General features: G+C 29.4%; 5 protein-coding genes across 6 annotated transcripts; 2 read left to right on the forward strand and 3 right to left on the reverse strand.

The window, feature by feature from the left end:
• The first annotated feature begins 104 nt into the window (after positions 1 to 104).
• Positions 105 to 2,566, forward strand: LOC107071777 (uncharacterized). The gene is made up of 9 exons (XM_015331060.2): positions 105 to 550; positions 659 to 811; positions 896 to 1,026; positions 1,109 to 1,241; positions 1,507 to 1,629; positions 1,724 to 1,807; positions 1,901 to 2,056; positions 2,120 to 2,248; positions 2,357 to 2,566. The coding sequence occupies exons 1-9, from the start codon at positions 406 to 408 to the stop codon at positions 2,464 to 2,466; spliced, it is 1,164 nt and encodes a 387-aa protein (XP_015186546.2). The 5' UTR covers positions 105 to 405; the 3' UTR covers positions 2,467 to 2,566.
• A 1,226-nt stretch (positions 2,567 to 3,792) lies between these two features.
• Positions 3,793 to 5,820, reverse strand: Su(P) (prostaglandin E synthase Su(P)). The gene is made up of 5 exons (XM_015331070.2): positions 5,424 to 5,820; positions 5,217 to 5,291; positions 4,765 to 5,099; positions 4,365 to 4,476; positions 3,793 to 4,281 (listed from the first exon to the last, which is right to left on the reverse strand). The coding sequence occupies exons 1-5, from the start codon at positions 5,721 to 5,723 to the stop codon at positions 3,919 to 3,921; spliced, it is 1,185 nt and encodes a 394-aa protein (XP_015186556.1). The 5' UTR covers positions 5,724 to 5,820; the 3' UTR covers positions 3,793 to 3,918.
• Positions 5,821 to 10,730: 4,910 nt separating this feature from the next.
• LOC107071781 (rhomboid-related protein 4) lies at positions 10,731 to 12,943 on the forward strand. Its single transcript, XM_015331073.2, has 2 exons — positions 10,731 to 11,037; positions 11,139 to 12,943. Exons 1-2 carry the CDS (start codon positions 10,915 to 10,917, stop codon positions 11,757 to 11,759), a joined length of 744 nt encoding a protein of 247 aa, XP_015186559.1. The 5' UTR covers positions 10,731 to 10,914; the 3' UTR covers positions 11,760 to 12,943.
• A 176-nt stretch (positions 12,944 to 13,119) lies between these two features.
• On the reverse strand, positions 13,120 to 16,632 carry Arp1 (Actin-related protein 1). 2 transcript variants are annotated; one of them, XM_015331076.2, is made up of 7 exons: positions 16,394 to 16,632; positions 15,993 to 16,057; positions 15,387 to 15,713; positions 14,984 to 15,293; positions 14,723 to 14,896; positions 14,582 to 14,644; positions 13,120 to 14,308 (listed from the first exon to the last, which is right to left on the reverse strand). In XM_015331076.2, exons 1-7 carry the CDS (start codon positions 16,439 to 16,441, stop codon positions 14,165 to 14,167), a joined length of 1,131 nt encoding a protein of 376 aa, XP_015186562.1. In that variant the 5' UTR covers positions 16,442 to 16,632; the 3' UTR covers positions 13,120 to 14,164. The 2 variants fall into 2 exon arrangements, with proteins under 2 accessions (XP_015186562.1, XP_089032897.1); XM_089176771.1 differs by lacking the exon at positions 16,394 to 16,632 and adding an exon at positions 16,182 to 16,326.
• A 461-nt stretch (positions 16,633 to 17,093) lies between these two features.
• On the reverse strand, positions 17,094 to 21,237 carry GCS1 (mannosyl-oligosaccharide glucosidase). The gene is made up of 3 exons (XM_015331074.2): positions 20,546 to 21,237; positions 20,257 to 20,447; positions 17,094 to 20,184 (listed from the first exon to the last, which is right to left on the reverse strand). The coding sequence occupies exons 1-3, from the start codon at positions 20,750 to 20,752 to the stop codon at positions 18,144 to 18,146; spliced, it is 2,439 nt and encodes an 812-aa protein (XP_015186560.2). The 5' UTR covers positions 20,753 to 21,237; the 3' UTR covers positions 17,094 to 18,143.
• Between the last annotated feature and the right edge of the window lie 770 nt (positions 21,238 to 22,007).

The raw sequence follows: 22,007 nt of genomic DNA on the forward strand, positions 1-22,007 counted from the left end.
TTAAAAAAAGGTTTTTAAGTTAAACATATAACTGTATATACACACATATATATTCACTTTATATAAACGGAATTAACTTTAAAAATCAATCATATAAAGTAAGTTTAAGTATTAATATAAAAAACAAAACAAAAACAATATAAATGATTGTTTTAATTATAAACAAATCATGTACTTGATTACATATTATTAAGTAAAAAAAATAGAGATAAATAGAGATAAGAGATAAAAGCTGTATTAGAGTTGCACGTGATGCATTTTCGTTTTACAGTTATATTACATTGTACGGTATAATACTCAAGTTGAAGTTTTTCGAAAACTTGCTAATTATTTCTACAACCCGAACAAACTGAGACCGTTACATTAGTCTTACAGAATACGAAGAGGCCAGATATTCTTTTCAAGATGTTCAGTATAACGTTAACTGTAGTATTATTTGTTATATTATCTTTTGTAAATGGTCAATTTGTTAATAACAATAACACAAAAACGAATAATGAAAGTTTGGATAACGTGTCAAATAGTTCTTACGTGATGCGACAGAAAAAATGTAAGTTTCATTCTACATTTTCTTATTTGTTATAAGATTACTGTAAAACCAATTTGATAATATTCTAATAATATCAAATTTGTAATATAATTATAAAATTTTGTACAGTTTTTCCATTCTTCAGTGTCATACGATTTGCTAATTCTCAATGTCTAGCAAGTAATTCTCTCAATGGCACATGTTTTACACGACGAGAATGTAATAGTTATGGTGGTACACCATCCGGTACATGTGCAAATGGTCTTGGTATTTGTTGCATCTGTTAGTAAATCATACATTATATACAATGTATTATAAATTATACAAATGTATAAACATTCATTATATTTTGATATTAATTTACAGTTCAAAAGTCATGTGGATCTACCACGAATATAAATAATACATATTTCATTAATCCAGGATATCCTACCACTTATAAAGGAGGAGAACGATGTACAATAACAATAAATAAATGTAACTCTGATATATGTCAGGTATTGATGCTAATCAAATTAATTTTTAATGTATTCTAGTTGTAATATGTGTATTGTTATTAACATTCTTTTATATTTACAGATACGTTTAGATTTTATAGATTTTAGTTTGGCACAACCTAATGAAAATGGAACTTGTGATTTTGATTTGTTTTTGGTATCCGGAGCATCATCGTCAGTACCACGTATATGTGGAGAAAATTCTAATCAGCATGGTATATATGAGACGTTTATTTTCAAAATGGCCTAACTCCATTGAGCTATTGAAGGATTTGCGTTTCAATGCAATGAAAAATGTACTAACGAGTTATACAGCTTAAAAGTGTATCTAAGGGTGTTCAATTTACAGTTCCTATTAAAATACTGCCAATTATTAAGTGAATAATACGCATTTTCTTATTGACAATATAGAGCTAGGTCACTTTCAAAATTATATTAATTTTGAAACACAATTAATATAATATTTCATATATTTTACAGTGTATGCAGATTTTAATGGAGCATCACCAATAACCATTTCTATAGGAACTAATGGAGATTATTCATTTGATCGTCGTTGGAATATAAGAATACAACAAATAGCGTGTGATTCTTTATGGAGAGGTATACAAATAAATTTCATTATTTCCTATTATAAAATATTTAGAGAAAATATTAAAAAAAAAAAAACAAACAAATATTCTATATTATATTTCAGTTCCCAATGGATGTTTACAATATTACAAATCAATATCAGACACTGTAACAAGTTTCAATTACGGTACAACTGTAAATTCAAGACGTAAGCATAGAAATGATAATTTTTTAATGCATATTTTATATATTATAAATAAAAAAATAAAATAAAATAAAATAAAAATATGAAATATTTCAGAACCCGATGTAGCTACTAGAGAAATGGTTAATTTAAATTATGGTGTTTGCGTTAGAATGGCATTGGGTTATTGTAGCATTGAATGGTCGCAAAGTAATATGTATTCATTTTCTATTTCTGGAGTCACAGGTGGTTTTTTGGATCCAACTTTACCAGGTAATCAAATAAATACGAGTGTAATATAATAAAAACATTAATTATAATAAATTGTTATTGTAGGTACTTCTGCAGTTGCGGATTCTGGATTAGACTGTATTCATGATTTTGTTATTGTACCAAATCCAAGTGAAAATGGTATTCCACTTAATACAGAACGTTTCTGTGGAAATGCATTTATAACCAAAACATGTATGTATTTATAAATATATATTATTAATTATTACATACATATTTTGATATATATATATCTACACATTGTATATAATATCTTATGTCGATTTTTAATTAATATTTCAGCTTCTTTAAAACCATTCGTACTTTATGTCGTTACAAATGACAATGACGTGAATGACACACAGAATAAGGGCTTTCAATTAAGGTACCGTCAATTACCGTGTGCTGTGTAAACAAATAAATATTATATAAATATAAACAGATTTAATTACAATATATATTATTTAAAACTGTTGAAATAATTGTTGAAATAATAAATACTATTTAGTTTTATATCTTTATGTCTATTTCAATCTATTTTATTCTTACAGACGAGACTAACACGACTATCTTCCTTCGCTATCTATATCACACTCCTCTCTCTCTCTCTCTCCCACTATGTCACGTCACATTCGTGCGCGCGCAGCTCTCGCTACACTCTATCTCACTCACTCATCTCTCTGTCTCAAATTTCAAAATACTGTAATGCCTTTTATCAAGTCAAACTTAATTGAATCTTTCTTTTTGAATTTATAATAATTTTGTTGTGTAACCTATTCTATTTTAATATAAATTTTTTAATTATCATTAAATATGGTTCATTATTTTTTTTCTGTATTTGATGCAATTCATTATTTCGTAACTTTTTCAAACCAATTCACCACTCTACCCCCTACACTTATTCACTATTACTATATACTACTTTTATACTATTTAAAATGTTTGATTCATTCGCGCGCAATCACGTGACTACATAAGTTCCTGTTCTCCCAAATTCTTTGGCGCGTCCCTCCTATAGGGTCCCTAATTTCTAGTAAAGACCCTTTAGGGGGGACGCGCCATGTAGATTGCTGGGGGACAGGAACTCGTGTAGTCACGTGATTGCGCGCGAAATATTCAAACATTGAAATAATTACGAAATAATGAATTGCATCAAATACAGAAAAAAAGTGAACTATATTTATTGATAATTAAAAATTTATATTAATAATTAATATAAATAAATAATAATAATATTAATTTATATTAGTAATTAAGAATACACTGTCGAACCATGATTATTTATCACAAACAATAAGTCTGTAAACAAACGATAAGTTATAGGTTAAGTTTATACATTTATACACTTGTAATTATTAAATAAGTAAATTAAACTTACACTTATAGAAAACTACTAAAAAAAAAAAACAAAAAAACAATTAAACATAAATATCACAATAAAAACTATAAGTATTCCAAACTAAAACTAACCACAGCTGTTAATACATACTAAAGATAAATATGGCTGTGCGATGCAACGGAAGCTGTCCCCCCACATTTTCAGCCTTGTAATCCACATGACGCGTCCCTCCTATAGGGTCCCTAATTTCTAGCACTTGAATACGCTATCTGGTGGCTAAATTTAAAATTAGAGTAGATAGATCGAATTTCTACGTCACGTCCCTACCAGAAATCCCAGTAGGAATATTACATATATAATTTATATATTCCAACAATAATAATGCAAGAAATAAAATCAATTTCATTTGTATAAATTCATAATTAATAATTTTCATTTTTAATACAATACTACATTTTGTTCTTTTCAAGAAAATAGATTTAAATAACAATACTTTCTTTATATAGATATTATATATATAAATAAATTAACCATTTACAAGCTCATGTCCAGCATATGAATCAACTCTTTCTTTCATAGCATTATACCACGTAGATAATTTTGTATTATTTAATAAATCTTTAAAAGCAGTACATCCTTCAATACTTTTTAAAATACCATATACTGCAAGATCAGAAAGATCTGGATTTTCACCACCTTTAAATGTCGTTTTATTAGCACGTATTTCTCTTAACCATTTATTAACTTCGTCGTACAATGATTGACGAACATCTTCCTTTAATTTGTGCCTCTTCTTCAAACGTTTTCCAATCAACCACATAGCACATGCTCCTACGTTAACTATTAATATTCTTTCCCATGTTGGAAAATATTCTTTCCATTGACCAACCTGAATGAAAATACATCATTTTGTACACTTTCATTAATATTTATTACTTAAGCATATATTTTCAAATAAATTAATACACTTACCTCAGAAAACCATTCAAAAGTTTCATAAGATTCGTTCAACGTTCTATATACATTAGGTGAAAGTGTATGAACTAACACATCATCAGCCCACTGTCTCCATTTACGTTCTTCTCTAATAAAATAATTAAATATAAATAAATAATAATAAATAATCTTAAATACAAAACATTTTCTATAAGAAGCTTACCAAAAAATGATTTACATTTACATTAACACGTTGAGCGTCACGTCAGTCATCGGTGAGTGACACTAGACTTTACGTTTAGGCCACGTCAGTCATAAATGACTGACAGCGTATAACATATTTACATCTAAGCAGCGCACGTGGCCTGACGGGAATTTTCCTTAAAAATGGGCATGACGCTCAACGTGTTAAACACACGATCAAAATAAAACTTACACTATAGTGTTCAGCGTAACATTTTTAGGCATTTGATTATACATTAAGAAATATTTATTCATTATTTCATATTTAAATTTTCCTTTATCATCGTGCATACCAATGTTTGGATAAAATTCAACCAATTCGGAAACATTTTGAGATTGATCTCGCATATAAGATGAAAGTAATGATATTATCATCGAACTGTCGTTTAAAGGTTGATAACCATCTTTCGTTTGAACAAGAAGTATCGGTACTTTTCTATAAGAAGACCAAGAAATTTCTTTTCGCAATACTGGATCAACTTCAACGACATCATAAGATATTCCATAATAATCCAGAAAAGTCCTGACCTAAAGATCCAATTGTTTTCTTTTTTTAATAAGAATTATTATAATGTAATAATAAATATGATGTATGTATATTATATTTGATGCTGATATATATTTTAAGTGTATATGATTACTTACTTTACAACAAAAGGGACATGTTTGATATTGAAACAACGTAAGTTTGAGTTCAGTTGTATTGACAGGAAATATAACCTAAAAAATACAATGAAATTATAAATATAAATATATAAATTACAATTTATATTATATTGTGTAACATTGTATAATCATATTTATCATGGTTTAAAATAAAAATGTTTAAAGTATTGAAAAAAAAAGAAGTACCTTTCTAGATGGTGTAATGGGTGGTTTATGTTTCAATATTTGAATAAAATTTGCAGATGTTGTTCCATCTAATGATAAATTTTTTCTTTCTTCACTAATTTTATAAAAAGAATAACCTGTTCCAGCAATTATACCGATAGATGCACCAATAATGCCGATTTTTAATAAATTTCTTGACTTTGGTTGTTGTGCTATTGTACAAAATAACAATGAACGATTATTTGGTATTAAATTATCATAATTTTTTAAATATTTATAACATCTTGAGAATCTTGACAGTTTACACAATGTTATAGCCATTTTTTAAAAACAATTAATTATTCAAAAATCAGTCAAATATAACATCATACTGTAAGAATTCAACATTTTTTTTTTATCAAAGTGTCCAGATGATGGCGTTGTAATCAACTGATGTGTAGCGGTACGACCGATGGTCGCGCCATCTAAGTTACTAGAAGGCTAGGGAACCACGCTAGCAAGTGTGGTCACCAGACGAGCACAGTCCGTGCGTAGCCGTTGAGAAGTGTACAAGAAAGCAAAGCAAGTCGCATCCTAACAATAAAAATCATAAAACAAATTCAGTCTAATATTATCTTTACTCTAGAGAAACCCTCTACAGTAAATTGGTGCCGAAACCCGGGAACGTCCGCGTAAAAAAATAAAAAAATAATACAACAACTAAAATAGAAAAAATAATAAAAAGAAGAACAATGGCGCAACCAACCAGCGAAGCCAACGTGGCCCGTGCCGATACCGACACAAAGGAAGTCAACGCCAGTGAGTTTAGAAATATAACGCTTCCAGCTTTTTGGAAAGAGGAACCAAATTTATGGTTCGTAATGTTGGAAAAGGAATTCACGGCGTACAACGTTAAATCGGATGCCGTAAAGTTTTCAGCGGTGCTAAGGAATTTGGATATCACGCTGATAAGAGAGGTACACGACATCTTAGCATCCCCCCCCCGAGCAATGTACGCATACACATTTAAAGGAAGCCTTAATACACAGACTAACTAAATCCGACGAACAACGGCTAAGGCGATTGTTAATGGGAATTGAGTTAGGAGACAAAAAACCGTCCGAACTTTGGAGAGAAATGAAACGCCTAGCAGGTGATAGTGTTAGCGAAAAAATGCTCCTAACGTTATGGATGCAAAGGATGCCAACCAGGATACAAGAGATCCTCGCCATTGCAGACGAAATTACGTCACCTGCAAAGTTAGCGGAAATGGGTGACAAGATCCTCGGGAGAGAGCGTCTGCCGGAAACGGCCGCCATTACTGAAGCAGCGCCAATAAGAAGTACCGCTCAAACAACAATCAACAGCGAGGTAGCGGAAATCAAGCGGGAAATCAAGCGGGAAATCGCGCAACTAACAGAGAAGATGGAAAAATTGATGCGCGGCAGAAGAAGGTACCGAAGTTTCCGCGGAAGATCCCGAAGTAGAAGCCGATCATCAAGCAGACACCGAAACAATGACGGCCTATGTTATTACCACTGGAAATTCGCGGAACAATCGTGGAAGTGCAGATCCCCGTGCAAGTGGACAGGCCCGGATAAAAGGAAGCCTTCGGAAAACTAATGCAAGCGTCTCAAATAGAGGCAGTTGACGACGCGACGAGAAACCTGCGCCTCATGGTAAATGATAGGAGAACAGGAGCATGTTTTCTGATAGACACTGGTGCAGACGTCTCAGTGATTCCACGTACTTCGATAAGTGAAACCAAAGACAATACGTGTAAGTTATACGCGGCAAATGGTGCAGAAATAGACACATTCGGAAAAAAACTTTTAAACTTAAATCTTGGACTCCGTCGAGATTTTTCATGGAGATTCATTATAGCGAATGTTTCTAAAGCAATAATAGGCGCCGATTTCTTGCATTTTTATAATTTATTACCTGATTTAAGAAACAAAAAATTGTTGGACGGCAATACATTGCTTTCTAGGAAAGCAGAATTAGTAAATATTGACGTTCCAACCATTTTGACCATTAACTGTAATAGTCCGTATTTAGAACTTTTTAGGGAGTACGCAGATTTAACGAAACCAACTTCAAGGAAACCCATCAGCCACACGGTGAAACATCATATAATCACAAAAGGTCCTCCAATAGCAGAGAGAGCAAGAAGGCTAAATCCGGAAAAACTGCGAATCGCACAAGCCGAATTTCAGCAACTAGTCAACGAAGGAATCTGTCGCCCGTCCAAGAGTCAATGGGCGAGCCCTCTGCATATGGTACCAAAGAAAAACGGCGAATGGAGGCCATGTGGAGATTATAGGCGACTAAATAGCGTTACGGTACCAGACAGGTACCCCATCCCACATGTACACGACGTCACGCAACAATTTCGTGACTGTAACATATTTTCTACAATAGACTTGTCTAGAGCATATCACCAAATTCCGTTGGCTGAAGAAGATATAGAAAAAACAGCGGTAATCACACCTTTTGGTCTGTACGAATACACAGTGATGCCTTTCGGTTTATGTAACGCGGCGCAAACGTTCCAAAGGTTTATGAACATAGTATTAAGCAAATTAGATTTTTGTGCCTGTTACATAGATGACATAATTGTAGCGTCTAAAAATAAGGAATCCCATGAAAAACATCTGCGTGCAATATTCAATAGACTTAGGCAATATGGACTAACAATAAACATTTCAAAGTGCAATTTTTTTCAAAATAGCGTAAACTACTTAGGTTATAAGATAGATAATAAGGGTATAGCGCCGTTGGATGAGCGAGTCCACGCTATACAAAACTATACAAAACCAAAGACTGTTTCAGATATGCGACGTTTCCTTGGGGTAGTGAATTTTTATAGGAGGTTCTTACCAAAGGCTGCAGAATGGCTTGATCCACTTAACAAATATATGGTAGGTGCCAAGAAGCACGACAAAAGACTGATAGAATGGAATCAAGCAGCGGAAGAAGCGTTCAAAAAAGCCAAAGAAGCAATTGCCACAGCAACATTATTGGCATACCCAAAAGAAAAAGCGATATTAAAATTAAAGACTGATGCTTCCGATAACGCAATTGGAGCAGTTTTAGAACAACTCTGTGATAACAAATGGGAACCACTAGGATATTTCTCAAGGAAACTAGAAAAAGCGCAAATTAGATATAGTGTGTATGATAGGGAATTGTTAGCTATTTATAAAAGTTTAAAGTTTTTTAGGTATTTTGTCGAAGGAAGAGAATTAATAATAGAGACTGACCATAAACCACTGTCATACGCTTTTAAGCAAAATACGGACAAAGCAAGCCCAAGACAAGCCAGACAGTTGGATTACGTAGGACAGTTTACTTCCAAAATTGTTTACGTTGCTGGAAAGGACAATGTGGCAGCTGACGCTATGTCAAGACTGGAAACCATAGACATGCCAGTCCTAGTATCAACAGAAGAGCTAATGGCAAAGCAACAAGAGGATGACGAACTAAAGAATATTTTGGCAGAAGAAAAAATGGAACCTGCAGAAGATTTTCCTCGATAGCTCTGATAAATACATATATGGCGACATAGTAGGAAAAAGCATAAGACCATACGTTCCAGTCTCTTTACGGAGGCAGATTTTTAAGAACGTACACAATTTGTCACATCCCAGCGGCAGAGTAACAAAACACCTTATAGGAAAAAGCTTCATGTGGCCAAAGATGAACAAAGATATCGCAGAATGGTCAAGTACATGTTTAGCATGCCAAAAGTGCAAAATAAGCCGTCATAACAAACAGGTACCTTCGAAAATAGAAGTACCACAAGGACGTTTCGAACATGTACACATAGATATAATAGGTCCATTACCAACGATTAAAAATATGAGATACTGCCTAACTATGATCGATAGGTTTACTCGATGGCCAGAAGCAATTCCAATGCCAGATACCTCAGCAGATACAGTGGCAACAACATTCTATTCGCAGTGGATTTCGAGATTTGGTTCTCCTATTACAATTACAACTGATCAAGGAACACAATTTGAAAGTCAACTATTTGAAGCATTAACCAAATTAGTCGGAGCGAAAAGAATTAGAACAACAGCATATCACCCCGCATCAAATGGAATGATAGAAAGATGGCATAGATCACTTAAAGCAGCAATAATGTGCCACGAAGAAAAAGACTGGGTAGGAATATTACCAACAGTGCTCCTTGGTCTACGCACAAGTCTAAAAGAAGATATAAAAGCTTCAGCTGCGGAATTGGTATATGGTGAAAACATCAGACTACCAGGAGAATTTTTCCTCAGCGAAGAGCTATTACAAGATCCACACATATTCCTAGAAAAATTAAGACAACATATAAGGCAAATCAGACCGATACCCACAGCACACCATATCAAAAAGAAACATTTTATTCAGGATAGGTTGTATACATGTACACACATATTTTTAAGGGTCGACGCTGTAAAAAAACCATTAGAAGCGCCTTACGAAGGTCCATACGAAATTATACAAAGACTTACAGATAATATTTTCAAAATTAACTATAAAGGAAAACATATAAATGTATCTATAGAAAGACTAAAACCAGCGTTCGTCGAAAAAGATTGCAATACCGATTCGTATGTACCAATTAAAACTTATTAGGTTAGGATAGAGATAATGCAATATTTTTATATATCTTTATATATTTTTATATTTTTATACACTTGTAAACATCTATAATTTTAAGTTTCGCATTTTATGTAATAAGAAAAATGCTCCGAAGGGAGTAATGTAGCGGTACGACCGATGGTCGCGCCATCTAAGTTACTAGAAGGCTAGGGAACCACGCTAGCAAGTGTGGTCACCAGACGAGCACAGTCCGTGCGTAGCCGTTGAGAAGTGTACAAGAAAGCAAAGCAAGTCGCATCCTAACAATAAAAATCATAAAACAAATTCAGTCTAATATTATCTTTACTCTAGAGAAACCCTCTACAGATGTACTCTACAAATATATTTTTTTTTAAAATAAATATACAATATTCTTTTGTAAAATATTGAATTTAAATAATTTTAAATAAAACACACAAATAAATAATTATTATAAATACATTAAATGTATTCAATGAATTGCATAATATTTTTGTACGTTGTTTACATATTATAATATCCAATAACATCAATGTTATCAACTTTATGTAATTTTCATGTTACATAATAATAATTTTATGTAATATCTCATTTATACAAATATGTCAATTAATTTGAATATATTTTTAAATTAATGATTATATAAAAAAGAAAACATCCAATGATCAAGTAAAATTACATGTTTTTAAAAGGCGGGAAAAAACTAGATATTCAAATATGTTAGAAAATAAAATGTTTTATATATTGGTACTACTGTATTACTTATGATGTAAATATATGGACAATTGATTCATAATAAAATGTTACAACATGTGGTAAAATATACAAATCTAAAGGTTAATTTTCGAAGACATATTATTAATACAAGATATAGAATATCATTTGACAGTGTGATTTTGTATGATCAACAACCATCATGAGACCTGTTCAAAGACGTCAACAAAACCTACAATATGGCCTGTATTTATTATTTATGCAGGCTGTAAATATTGGAGTTGATAAAATATCTCCGGCTACTTTAATTGGAGTTATACTACAGGTATAATTCATTTTAATATATATATATATAATAACATCTTAAGTATAGGAACTGTAAACAATGAATGTGATTATTAATTAATATTTAAAATTTTCACACAGGCATTACTTTATATGGGCCTAATCAAAGTTCCATGGAATGCAGAAGATGCGTGTATATCAGCAGTTAAAATATTTAAATATCGTGATTGGCGTTCTTTCATAGTATCCAATTTTGAACATGGATCCGACATGCATCTTTATTACAACATGGTATCTTTTATTCTAAAGGGTACATATTTAGAAGTCAAATATGGAACTCCTAACTTTGTATTATTGATCGCATTATTTTCAATCGGATGTAGTTCTATGTTTGTATTTCTTGCATATGCTCTGATGCAATTCACCGGAGATTACGGTTATTACACAATGTGTGCTATTGGTTTTTCTTCTGTATTATTCGCATTAAAAGTTTTAACTATATGCGAAGAGGATGATAGATACCGTGATGTTGGTGGTTTAAGGGTACCTAGTAGATTATCCATTTGGGTTGAATTAGTATTGATATATCTATTAGTACCAAATTCTTCATTCGTTGGTCATCTTGGTGGTATATTAGTTGGATGTTTATATTGTTATACATCTGTTGGTGAATTAATTGATAATTTAATATACATGATAACTGGAGTTCCTATTATACATGAAGAACAATTTTATAGACGACGTATTCTAAGTTTTAGATAAAATTATCATCCAAAGATTTAATACTTTATAAGTTAATATTATTTTTGTTATTTTAATATATATATATATACACATTGTTTTTTGTAGTACTTATTTATTACAATTTTTAAAATATAAAAATTCACTAAAAAAATACAAATATAATAAAAAAAAAAAATGATATATTGAATTGTTTTTTTTCTTTTTTTATGTACTAATGTGAATATACTTTTATATTAAATTCTATATTGCAAAATATATATATATTTATTTTTATACATATAATAATAATAATAATAATAATTTTGTCAGACGAATAAAATTTATTGAAAATATAATTAAAAAGGTGTATTTTTTAAATTACTTTTTTGTTTTTTTTTTTTTATTATGCAACATACTCCTCGTTCTTTCTTTTAATTATATTTATTTTTAAATAAAAAAATTACATGTGTGTTAAATATTTGAAAACTTTCTTTTGTTTTTGTTTGTTTGATTAAAAAAAAAAAAAAAAAAAAAACAGAAAATAGTATAAATATTATATAAATATTAATTTATAAACAATACTGTTACAGTAAAAACACATCACAATGTTCAATTAATTTTAATTGGAATGGTCACTCTTCAGTAGTTTTATTTTAGGCTTTACATTATTATTTCATTTTTAATATCATTTATAATAATAAGATTCATCACATACAATGATATTATAATAATAATAATAATAATATGCCAATAAAAATCATATTATATATATACCATTGATACATAAATTAACATTGCTGTAAATAAAGACTAGATAAAATTAAAAATTCATTTTTTTTTTTTTTAAATTAATAACATGCTTTTAATTTATATACGATGTATGTATATATATATTTTATCATAAGAAATTGAAACCCTTTGCACTCGAATGGCGTTGAATTAGCGTTCGGTAGATTTAAGTGAAAAAGTCGAATGGCGCTGATACGGCGCCCGACTGATTTCAAGTCTGCTTATTGCATGTTATAAGGTATTTCTCTTAAGATATACTTAAAGATAATACTTAAAGGTTCGAAAAGAGTCTGTAAGGTTTACTCTTATCGTAATACACCTGGAGATAGGCCGGAAGTAACATATTATTGTGACACGTGTCCTGATAAACCTAAGATGCATTCATCTTGGGTATTGTTTTACAAAATATCATAACAAAAATTAATTACAGAGTATGATTACTTCTAATTTAGTTGTTTTTTTGATATAAAAATAAATAAATTGATGAAATTTGATTATTTGTTTAGTACAAAAGCGAAAAAGGGCCTTGAGTGTAAAGGGTTACATCAATTTCTGATTACTTATACTTGTATCACAGTCGAAGCATACGATACAATGATGAACATCATAGTTTTTTTTTTTTCACGCATTTAATTGAAATTATTAATTTAATTTTCTTAAATAATATAATTACCATTGTGAAGTGATACCATAATTAACAAGAATGATTTGTTTTCTTTTTCTTTTTTTCTTTGTACGAAGCAGCACACCAGATAATAATAATAATAATAATAATAATAATAATAATAATATTGTGTGATTACAAAATGTATTGACAAAGAGAAATATATTTGATATATTTGTAAAGACTGTAGATTTATTTTTATGAAAGCATACATATTTACAAATATTTTTTACTGCAAAACTTGTTATTTTTTTTTTTTTTTTTACTGCACATGAAAATACATAAGTTGATCTACGAAATAGATCGGTTAAAGCACTTTTTTTTTTTTTCCTTTACTACTGCGTTGAGAAAACTAGTGATAAAAAGTATAATAGAAAACATAAATATTATTTATATATATATATATATTATATATAAGTTATAAAAATTGAGACATAACATTTAAAACAAATGTTATATTTTAATATCCTGTTTTTGTTTGTTTGTTTTTTTTCTTCTTTATATTAGTGTGTTTAATAATAATATGTGGTCAATTAATGGCCTTATTATATTTACATTTCTAAGGGATCAGAAAATATTGTTAACAATTAAAAACGTGCTTGTATTTTCTTCTTCTTTTTTTTTCCTCTTTTTCTTATTCAGAATATTCTATTTAAAAATTCACATTTCACATAAGTTGTATCGAGATGCATTTAAAAAAAAAAAAAAAAAAAACATTATCAATTTCACAATGATGTTACATTTTATATTCGTACACATTTCTTAATCCCTCGAAATATATTTTGCGCGTTAATTGTGTGCGCAAATAAAATAAAATTAAAAAAAAAAAAAGAAGACAGAAAGACAGAAAGAAAGAAAAACCTAAGTTTGCGAAAGTATGAATAACATGATAAATATGGTTTGTTTGTTTCGAGTGTGCCATTATTTGTGTTTTACTTAAAATTATATTTCATATATTACCTGAAAGATTTTATATTCACTAAATTTATGTTCAGAATGTTTTACGATGAATTGCTCTAATACCATCTTCATCATACTCTCTTTTACTAACCCACATTTTCTTAAATGTATCTAAAGAGGCCAAAATGGATCCTCCAATCCAAGTACTGTATAAACGTTCTTGAGGAGCCGATATCTGTCAATATATAAAATATTATATAACAACTAAATATCATGACACACACACACACACATACACATAAAATAAATATTTAATAATTAAACATTAATTAATTGCATTATTTAACCCTTTCACTTCGAGCGCCGGATATATCCGACATTTGCCCGACGACTTGTGCGTACGTGCGCCGGACATATCCGGCATCCGCCTGTACTTCCGTACGGTGACGATACTTCGGCAGACTGGACTGTTGAAGCGAAAGGGTTAAACATATTAAAAATAATTTACCCTGATCTTTATATCCTTTGATGCCATTTTACGAATTTCTGATAACAGTCTATCACCAAAACCCTGAACAAAATATGCAATGTTTTAGTATAGTTTATATATAAATATATATATGTATCTAAAGATTATTTTTATACATACACGGAAGAGTGTGGATCCACCAGATAAAACAATATTTTGTAACAAAACTTTTCTCAAATCTAAATCGGATTTTTGAATGGAGAACATTAATACTTCATGAATTCCTTCACACTCTTCACCGATTAGATCCGGTCTGAAAAGTACTTCAGGAGCTCTAAATCTAGCTGGACCAATCTATTTTAAAAGATTATATTAATAAGATATAAAATATAATGTATGTATATATAATGTTAATAATAAAGTGAATATCAATTTTCTAACCTCTAAATGACTGCCATCAGGTAAAACATATTGAAATTTCTCAGTTTCAATAGTTTCTTCCTTCTGAGGATTACTTGCCAAATAGCAAGATCTTTCCTTAATTGTTCTAACGATTTCAAATTCAGCTGTGGTTTTAAAATTAATACCTTCTTTGCGTAGCAATAATCGTAAATGTCTTGTAACATCTCGACCTGCTATATCTACCCTCATTATACTGTGAGGCATAGCAAAACCTTCATAAATTGGTACTGCATGTGTTACACCATCACCAGCATCTAAAACTACTCCTGTAGTTCTTCCTGTGGCATATCTACATTACATATATTAAGATATAAATAGATAACAAATCAAATACACAATAATAAAACAATGTTTCTAAATGATATACAATTCTATCCCTTACAAACTAAGTACAGCTTGCATTGAGACAAATAATGCTGGTGCGTTGAATGATTCGAAAAATATTTCAGCAGCTTTTTCACGATTTTTTCTTGGATTAAGCGGTGCTTCTGTCAATAAAACTGGATGTTCCTCGCAACAAGTAGCTAATTGATCTTTACTATAAACATAAGTCCAAATTCTTTCCATGTCATTCCAATCTGTGACAACACCATGTTCCATTGGGTAGCGTATTGATAATAGACCACGATGTTCCTCTGCTATTGGACCCACAAAAAGATCTCCTTCTAAAGCTCCAGCCATAACGCGTACATGCTTTGGTCTTCCAATGCTGTCAAAAAAAATGGAAATAATTAAATATTTAAATACAAACATGATAGAGAGAGAATATCATTTATAGTAATATAAAAAAATATTAAGAAGAAAAATCTAATAATATAATGAGTAATGTAAAAGACTGTCAAAATGAACTATTGTTCAAATGACAAATTTAAAGTCGCCACCTGTCTTTAACCTCTAAAACAAAGATGAAGAAAGAGAGAGAGATAAAGAATGAGAGAATATTCGTTATGAATTTTAATGAATCATAATCACAATTTATTGTACTTACTAATTTGAAAACCTGCATTTTGGTAATTGGTCACCCGCGAAACCAGCCTTGATAACACCAGAACCCTAATAAATAAGATGAATGTTTTTTCATAATGCTCACTTTATCGATTTTAAAATAGTACAGATGCAATAGCATTGAATAGAAATTTTCTGACAATTGTTATACAATTTGAAACAATATACTAACACTAAATAATAGAAATAAAATTAATCAAGTATAGTTAATGAAATTATTTTAATAATATACGTATGATGTCTCCACATTATATATCCAAATATGAATAAATGTCGGCAAAGTTTACGGCCCGACAATATGGCCTTACTCAAAGTTTGACACATTTGCCGAAAGACAACTGAACATTTGTATTCCATTTAATTTCAACACTAACAAACACTCACATTGTCGATTACCACTGGTTGATTGACAATCATGTCATACGGCTCCATTATTATTAAAAATACAGTTTTAATCTAAAATAAAATTGTTTAATTGAAGAACTGTAGTTTCACTGCAGTCACACACCTATTTCTTTGGATGAGCTCTGTCGAGCTACCAAAAGAAATTATCGATTATTCCGCGAGAGAGAAATCAAATCTCGAATCTGCCATTCGATACGAGATCATCAAACGCGCGAAATTCAAATTTTACCGCCAATTGACGATTATTCAAATAAATTAATTATACATTTCACAAAATAATTTTAAATAATCAATTTTATGATTTATTTCTTTTTTTTTTTATATATGTATATATCTTAATTATAACTATATTATTTGTAATTTGTTTTTGTATATAAAATTATTGCATTTATTTTATTGTACGAATTGTTTTAATGTTACGTTAAAAATGAATTGAAAAGTTTTGAGCTTAATACAAAAATCATTTTTGTTTTTGTTTTTTATCAAATTTGATTTTAATTTGAATAAAGATTAAATTTGTTTGTTTATTTGTTAAAATTCAAAACTTTTCAATTCATTTTCGTCTATATTATTATATTATTATTTGTAATTTATTTTACTAACAATATGTCCGCTATATCGTATTATCAATTAGCACAATTACGTTTTTAATTTGTAAAGATATAATAATTAAACAAAATTTATATTGTATTACAATTTAGAAGTATAATATAGTAAATAGATTTATTTAAAGTAAATTACACAAAGTAAATTTTAACAATTCACAGCCAGTGTGTCATTGAAAGTGGCAAGATACTTTCTCATTATTTTTCTAAACAAAAATCATAATTTTAATTATTTTTTTTTTTTTTTAATAATATAATATCTTTTGTAACAAAAAATAAAATCTTTTTCATTTTGTATCATTAAAGATGTTCATACTTTAAAAGTATTGAAATAGAATGTAACAAAGAAAAAGAAAAAAGAAAACATTGATAATATGCATTTTTAAATTGGCTGTTAAAAAAAGAAATACATATATGTTTATAATAAGATAACATATTAAGTGGATTATTATAATAATATTGAAAATATTTGTTGAACAGGTTTTGCTCATTAAATTGCATAATGATTGTGTCATTGTCGTTCATGCCACATTCACAACATTATAGTATTCTATATAGATTACTGTATTATGCATAACTAATATAATGATAATGAAGATATATATATTTGCCTTGTAAAGTGTGCATAGATCAATATGTTATAATGTAGACTGATTTGTTTTACTTGTTACTTGTTATTTTTGGCCTCACTATATATATAAATAGAGAATAATGCATATATAAAATATTTGACGATCATTAAATGCATATTGTGCTGTACATGTTACTTATATACTACTTAACGAATAGAACTATATATATATATATATATAAAGTTTTATAATATACAGGGTGTACTTTTTGTTTCCCCCTTATTTTCGTGCATAGAATACACCGACACCATTGCATTCACCACCAGGAATAATCTCAAATATTCTGAATATTTTGATAATATATTTAAAAGTTGAATTTTATATATAATCATTTGTATCAATTTATTATTATTATTATTATTTGAAATCTTGTTGTGTTTGTTATACCTTCCTTAAAAGAAGGAACCTCTTTTCTGATTTCTTCTTCTAATTTTAATTATATTATTCTATATTTAAGAGTATATTGTATTTCACGAGTAATAAAATATTTTTTCAATAAATTTCTGCCATAAGTAAAACCACCAATGACGTCCAACCTGTAAATGGGTGACTACCTTTTCCACTACCTAAAGTATCTCTATAATTTTCCCATACGTAGCCACTATATTTGTATTGTTGCATAACATTTTGTATTATATTATGTCTGAGATCATCATAAACTTTTTTTGCTTTTGATTGATAAGGTCCTTCAGTTTTGGAATAATAGTGTGCAGCTCGTACTGTTAAATAATTTAAATTTATCCAAATGGCACCACGCCAATAAGGTGGATCATGTTCCGTATTATATTTCATATAAAGTGGTGATGTTTTTGCTAACGATCTTAATCCATATTTTGTCCAGAGTAAATCAGGATCAGTTAAATCCTGTAAAACTTTTTCTAAATGTGGTGAATTAGGATGAATAATTTGTAATATGAATGGAAATAAGGATACGTAACCAAAAGAGGAATCAACGTATCTTAATGTTGGATCATCAAAGACAACTCTAATCATTTCTGAAGGTTTTACATTGGATTGCGAATTTGGTCTCATTAATACAACTTTATCAGTATGAAGACCAAAATCTGAATAAGTTTGTGTATTAAATGACCAATGTAATTTATTCAATAAATTATTATCAGACAAATAATCAAAGGTCTCTTTGTATTTATTATTGGAATGATTCAAGACCTCTGTAATTCTGGACATGACATTAGCAGCAAATGCAATCCAACAACGTAAATCAACATGTCGTTCATAAATATTTGGATGTGAAGCTCTAGGATAATCATCTAATCCTGACGTAAGAGTTTTTGGATTTAATTCTCTGTTAGTATCGGGATCTCTACCTCGCCATCTATATGTACTTGGTAATTCACCAATTTGTGTTGTATTAAACCAATTGAACCAAGCTTGAAGACGTGGATATAATTTGTCGAGAAGATGATAATGTTTATCTAACAATTCTTCTTGTTTATGTTCAAGAATATAATGTAAAGTCAAAAAGAATGTTGGTGGATTAGCATTGGTGTTCATCTGCGTTACAAATTCATCTGGAACTTTGGCTAACGCTTCAGGACCTAAAATCATTTCTCTTGGTATCCAACCTTCGATATTCATTAAATCAAACCAATGACTTATAATATCTAATTCAATTTCTAAATCCCATGCTGAAATAAGTAAACCATGAAATCCTTCATCCCATAGAAAACCACGTGGGAAAAAGCTTCTACTAGGTACTGCTGTATACAAAGGTGCTTTCCAATAAGGCACAGGACCTTTTGTGTGTGTACTTTGAACTTGTGAACTTCCATAGAAGTAACCGATGGAACCAATCATGTTGGAAAATGCCATTTTAGCAAAAGATATTTCTTCATTGGAATAACCTTTGGATTTTAATTTGAAAATCTTTTCAAATTTATCATCAAATAATTTACGTTGTTTTAGTAATTCTTGATCATATATATCATTACTCAATTTATCCAATCTATTGGTGAAACTTTCAGATTCATAATTAATTTCTATTTCAAAAGGAACCTTTCCTGTTACTTGTGTAACAATAAAATTAGGTTTCTCTTTAGTTCCATCTGGTAATAATGAAAGTTGTTCACCAGATAACACTATATGTTTCTTGTTACTTTTTTTATACGATGCTCTTCTCAAATTTTTAAAAACAGTTTCTGTTAATGCAGTTAAACTTGGTGCAGTTGTTGATAAGAATGAATGTTCCTCTATAGTACCTTTAGTTACATGTATATTAATATTAAAGGAACCTAATCCTTGTGTATTTCCAGACATTCCTGTTAAATTGTCATCATTGTCAGAATTCACTTCTATCCATCCTTTTGTATTTTCTTCAATAGCGATATAAAATAGTAAAGAGATTTCTTGTTCAAGTTTTTTAGAATCTTTAGAATTGACACTGATTTTGTTTGTCCAATCACCGCCATATTGACCACTCAGTCTTTTTACAAATGTTGTTGTTAAGATAACAGATGAATCAACTATCTCTTGGACACCAAATGTTCTTCCATCGTGTTCCAACCAACCATATCTACAATTAAACTTGATCAATATGTTTCAGAATAAATTAATAATTTAAAAACATAAAAGAGTATACAATTACCTATCTAGTTGGTCACCCTGTTCACACCAATGTCTAAGACCTCCACCATCCAGTCGTAGATGTTGTGGAGAGTACCACATTAGTCCAGTTACCAAAGAATGTGGATCTCTTGTTTTCATTCCAAAGTAAACGTTGGGTCTGTATGTACCCCAATATCTGTCAGGTACATCTAACCCGTTCATGGTTACCAACTAAATATACAAAAATTCATTTTAATTAAGATAACACTAATACTGTTTAAATGTCTTATATATATTGTATATATATGTTATAAAATACTCCATCATACCTTTTCTATTTCATATGGTGTATTTACCCTAGTTTCAAGGTACCCTTTGAAACTGAACCATGCAGCAATTGCAATGCATACTGCAGTAATGACTGAATTAAATATTGGTAATTTTGTTTTATTAGCATCTTTTTTATTATTCAATTGATTGTTGTTTAATTTGTTTCTTGGTTTCATTAATCTTTCTTGAGTTTTGATCCTAGCCATTTTTTGAGGTGTTTGTTGTTTTTAGAAAAATATTATTTTTATAATATTATTATCACTGTTATTTTGTTATCTTTAAATATAATATTGTGTATATGAGTGATAAGACATTGCACATTAATTAAATAATATGTGAAGTTTTGAAAAATTGAAGATTCTGTTCTTTTTAATTTTTTTTTTTTAGGTTAGAACATATATTTGACAATTAATGATTGTTTTTGTTATCAGAAAACTATAATACACTATGATAACTGTTAATAAACAATAAATGTAATAAAATGCACATATAATAATGAAACGTATGTTAAAGTTATCTGTAAATTACACGTACATATTTAGTAACTTAGAAAAAGTATGTATGCCACATGTCGAGTACGATAACGAACTACATTAAACAGATCATGTTTTGTATTATCATGCATTTATTATTTATCAATAAAATTATATTCAATCAAATTATATTTGTAATAATTAATATTGTTTATAATATATAAGAAGAAAATTGTATTAAAAAATAAACAATTAATAAATATATCTATCTATATATATATATATTATTTTTATAAAAAAAAAAAAAATACACACACATGATAAAATAATTAAAGATCCGATAGTAAGTTACCATCGGATCTGTAATGTCGGTAAGTCCCTATGGTAAAAAAGTCATCTTAGTTAGACTCTTAACCACCAGTGGGCGATAGTAAATACTTAACGCGATGACAGTACAATACTATCAAAGAATGGTACAATCCTATTAAAAAATGGTACAATATTATCAAAGAACAGTACAATACTATCAAAAATTACATTATTATATTTCACAATTCCATGCAAAGTTTAAAAAATTTTATTTTTGATTATTTACTGTCATTGCTGCAATATTTTCTTCACATAATATTTTTTTATGTATACTACATATTAAAACACTGAGATTAATTACATTTATAGTATTATATTCTGTTTTTCTTTTTCTTTTTCTGGGATATTAAAATATGAATGAAATCCAATAGCGTATCAATGGCGGTCAACTAACGTATGATTGGTATTTGACTAGCGTATTAATGGCGATCCACTGGCGTATTAATGGCGTTCAAATGGCCAATATGGCGTCGTCAGAATCATGATAATTAGTCAATTAAGCAATAATTATTAGTCTTAGCAGTACTACACATTAATAAAATGTGTATAGAAAAAATGTATATGGAAAAATGGCTAACTGATGAATGTATTTAATCGATTTCTGTACTTTTCCAAGTTT

This window comes from Polistes dominula, unplaced genomic scaffold, assembly GCF_049000335.1.
Source record: "Polistes dominula isolate Pdom_NZ unplaced genomic scaffold, Pdom_raw_medaka contig_80, whole genome shotgun sequence".
NCBI lineage: Eukaryota > Metazoa > Arthropoda > Insecta > Hymenoptera > Vespidae > Polistes > Polistes dominula.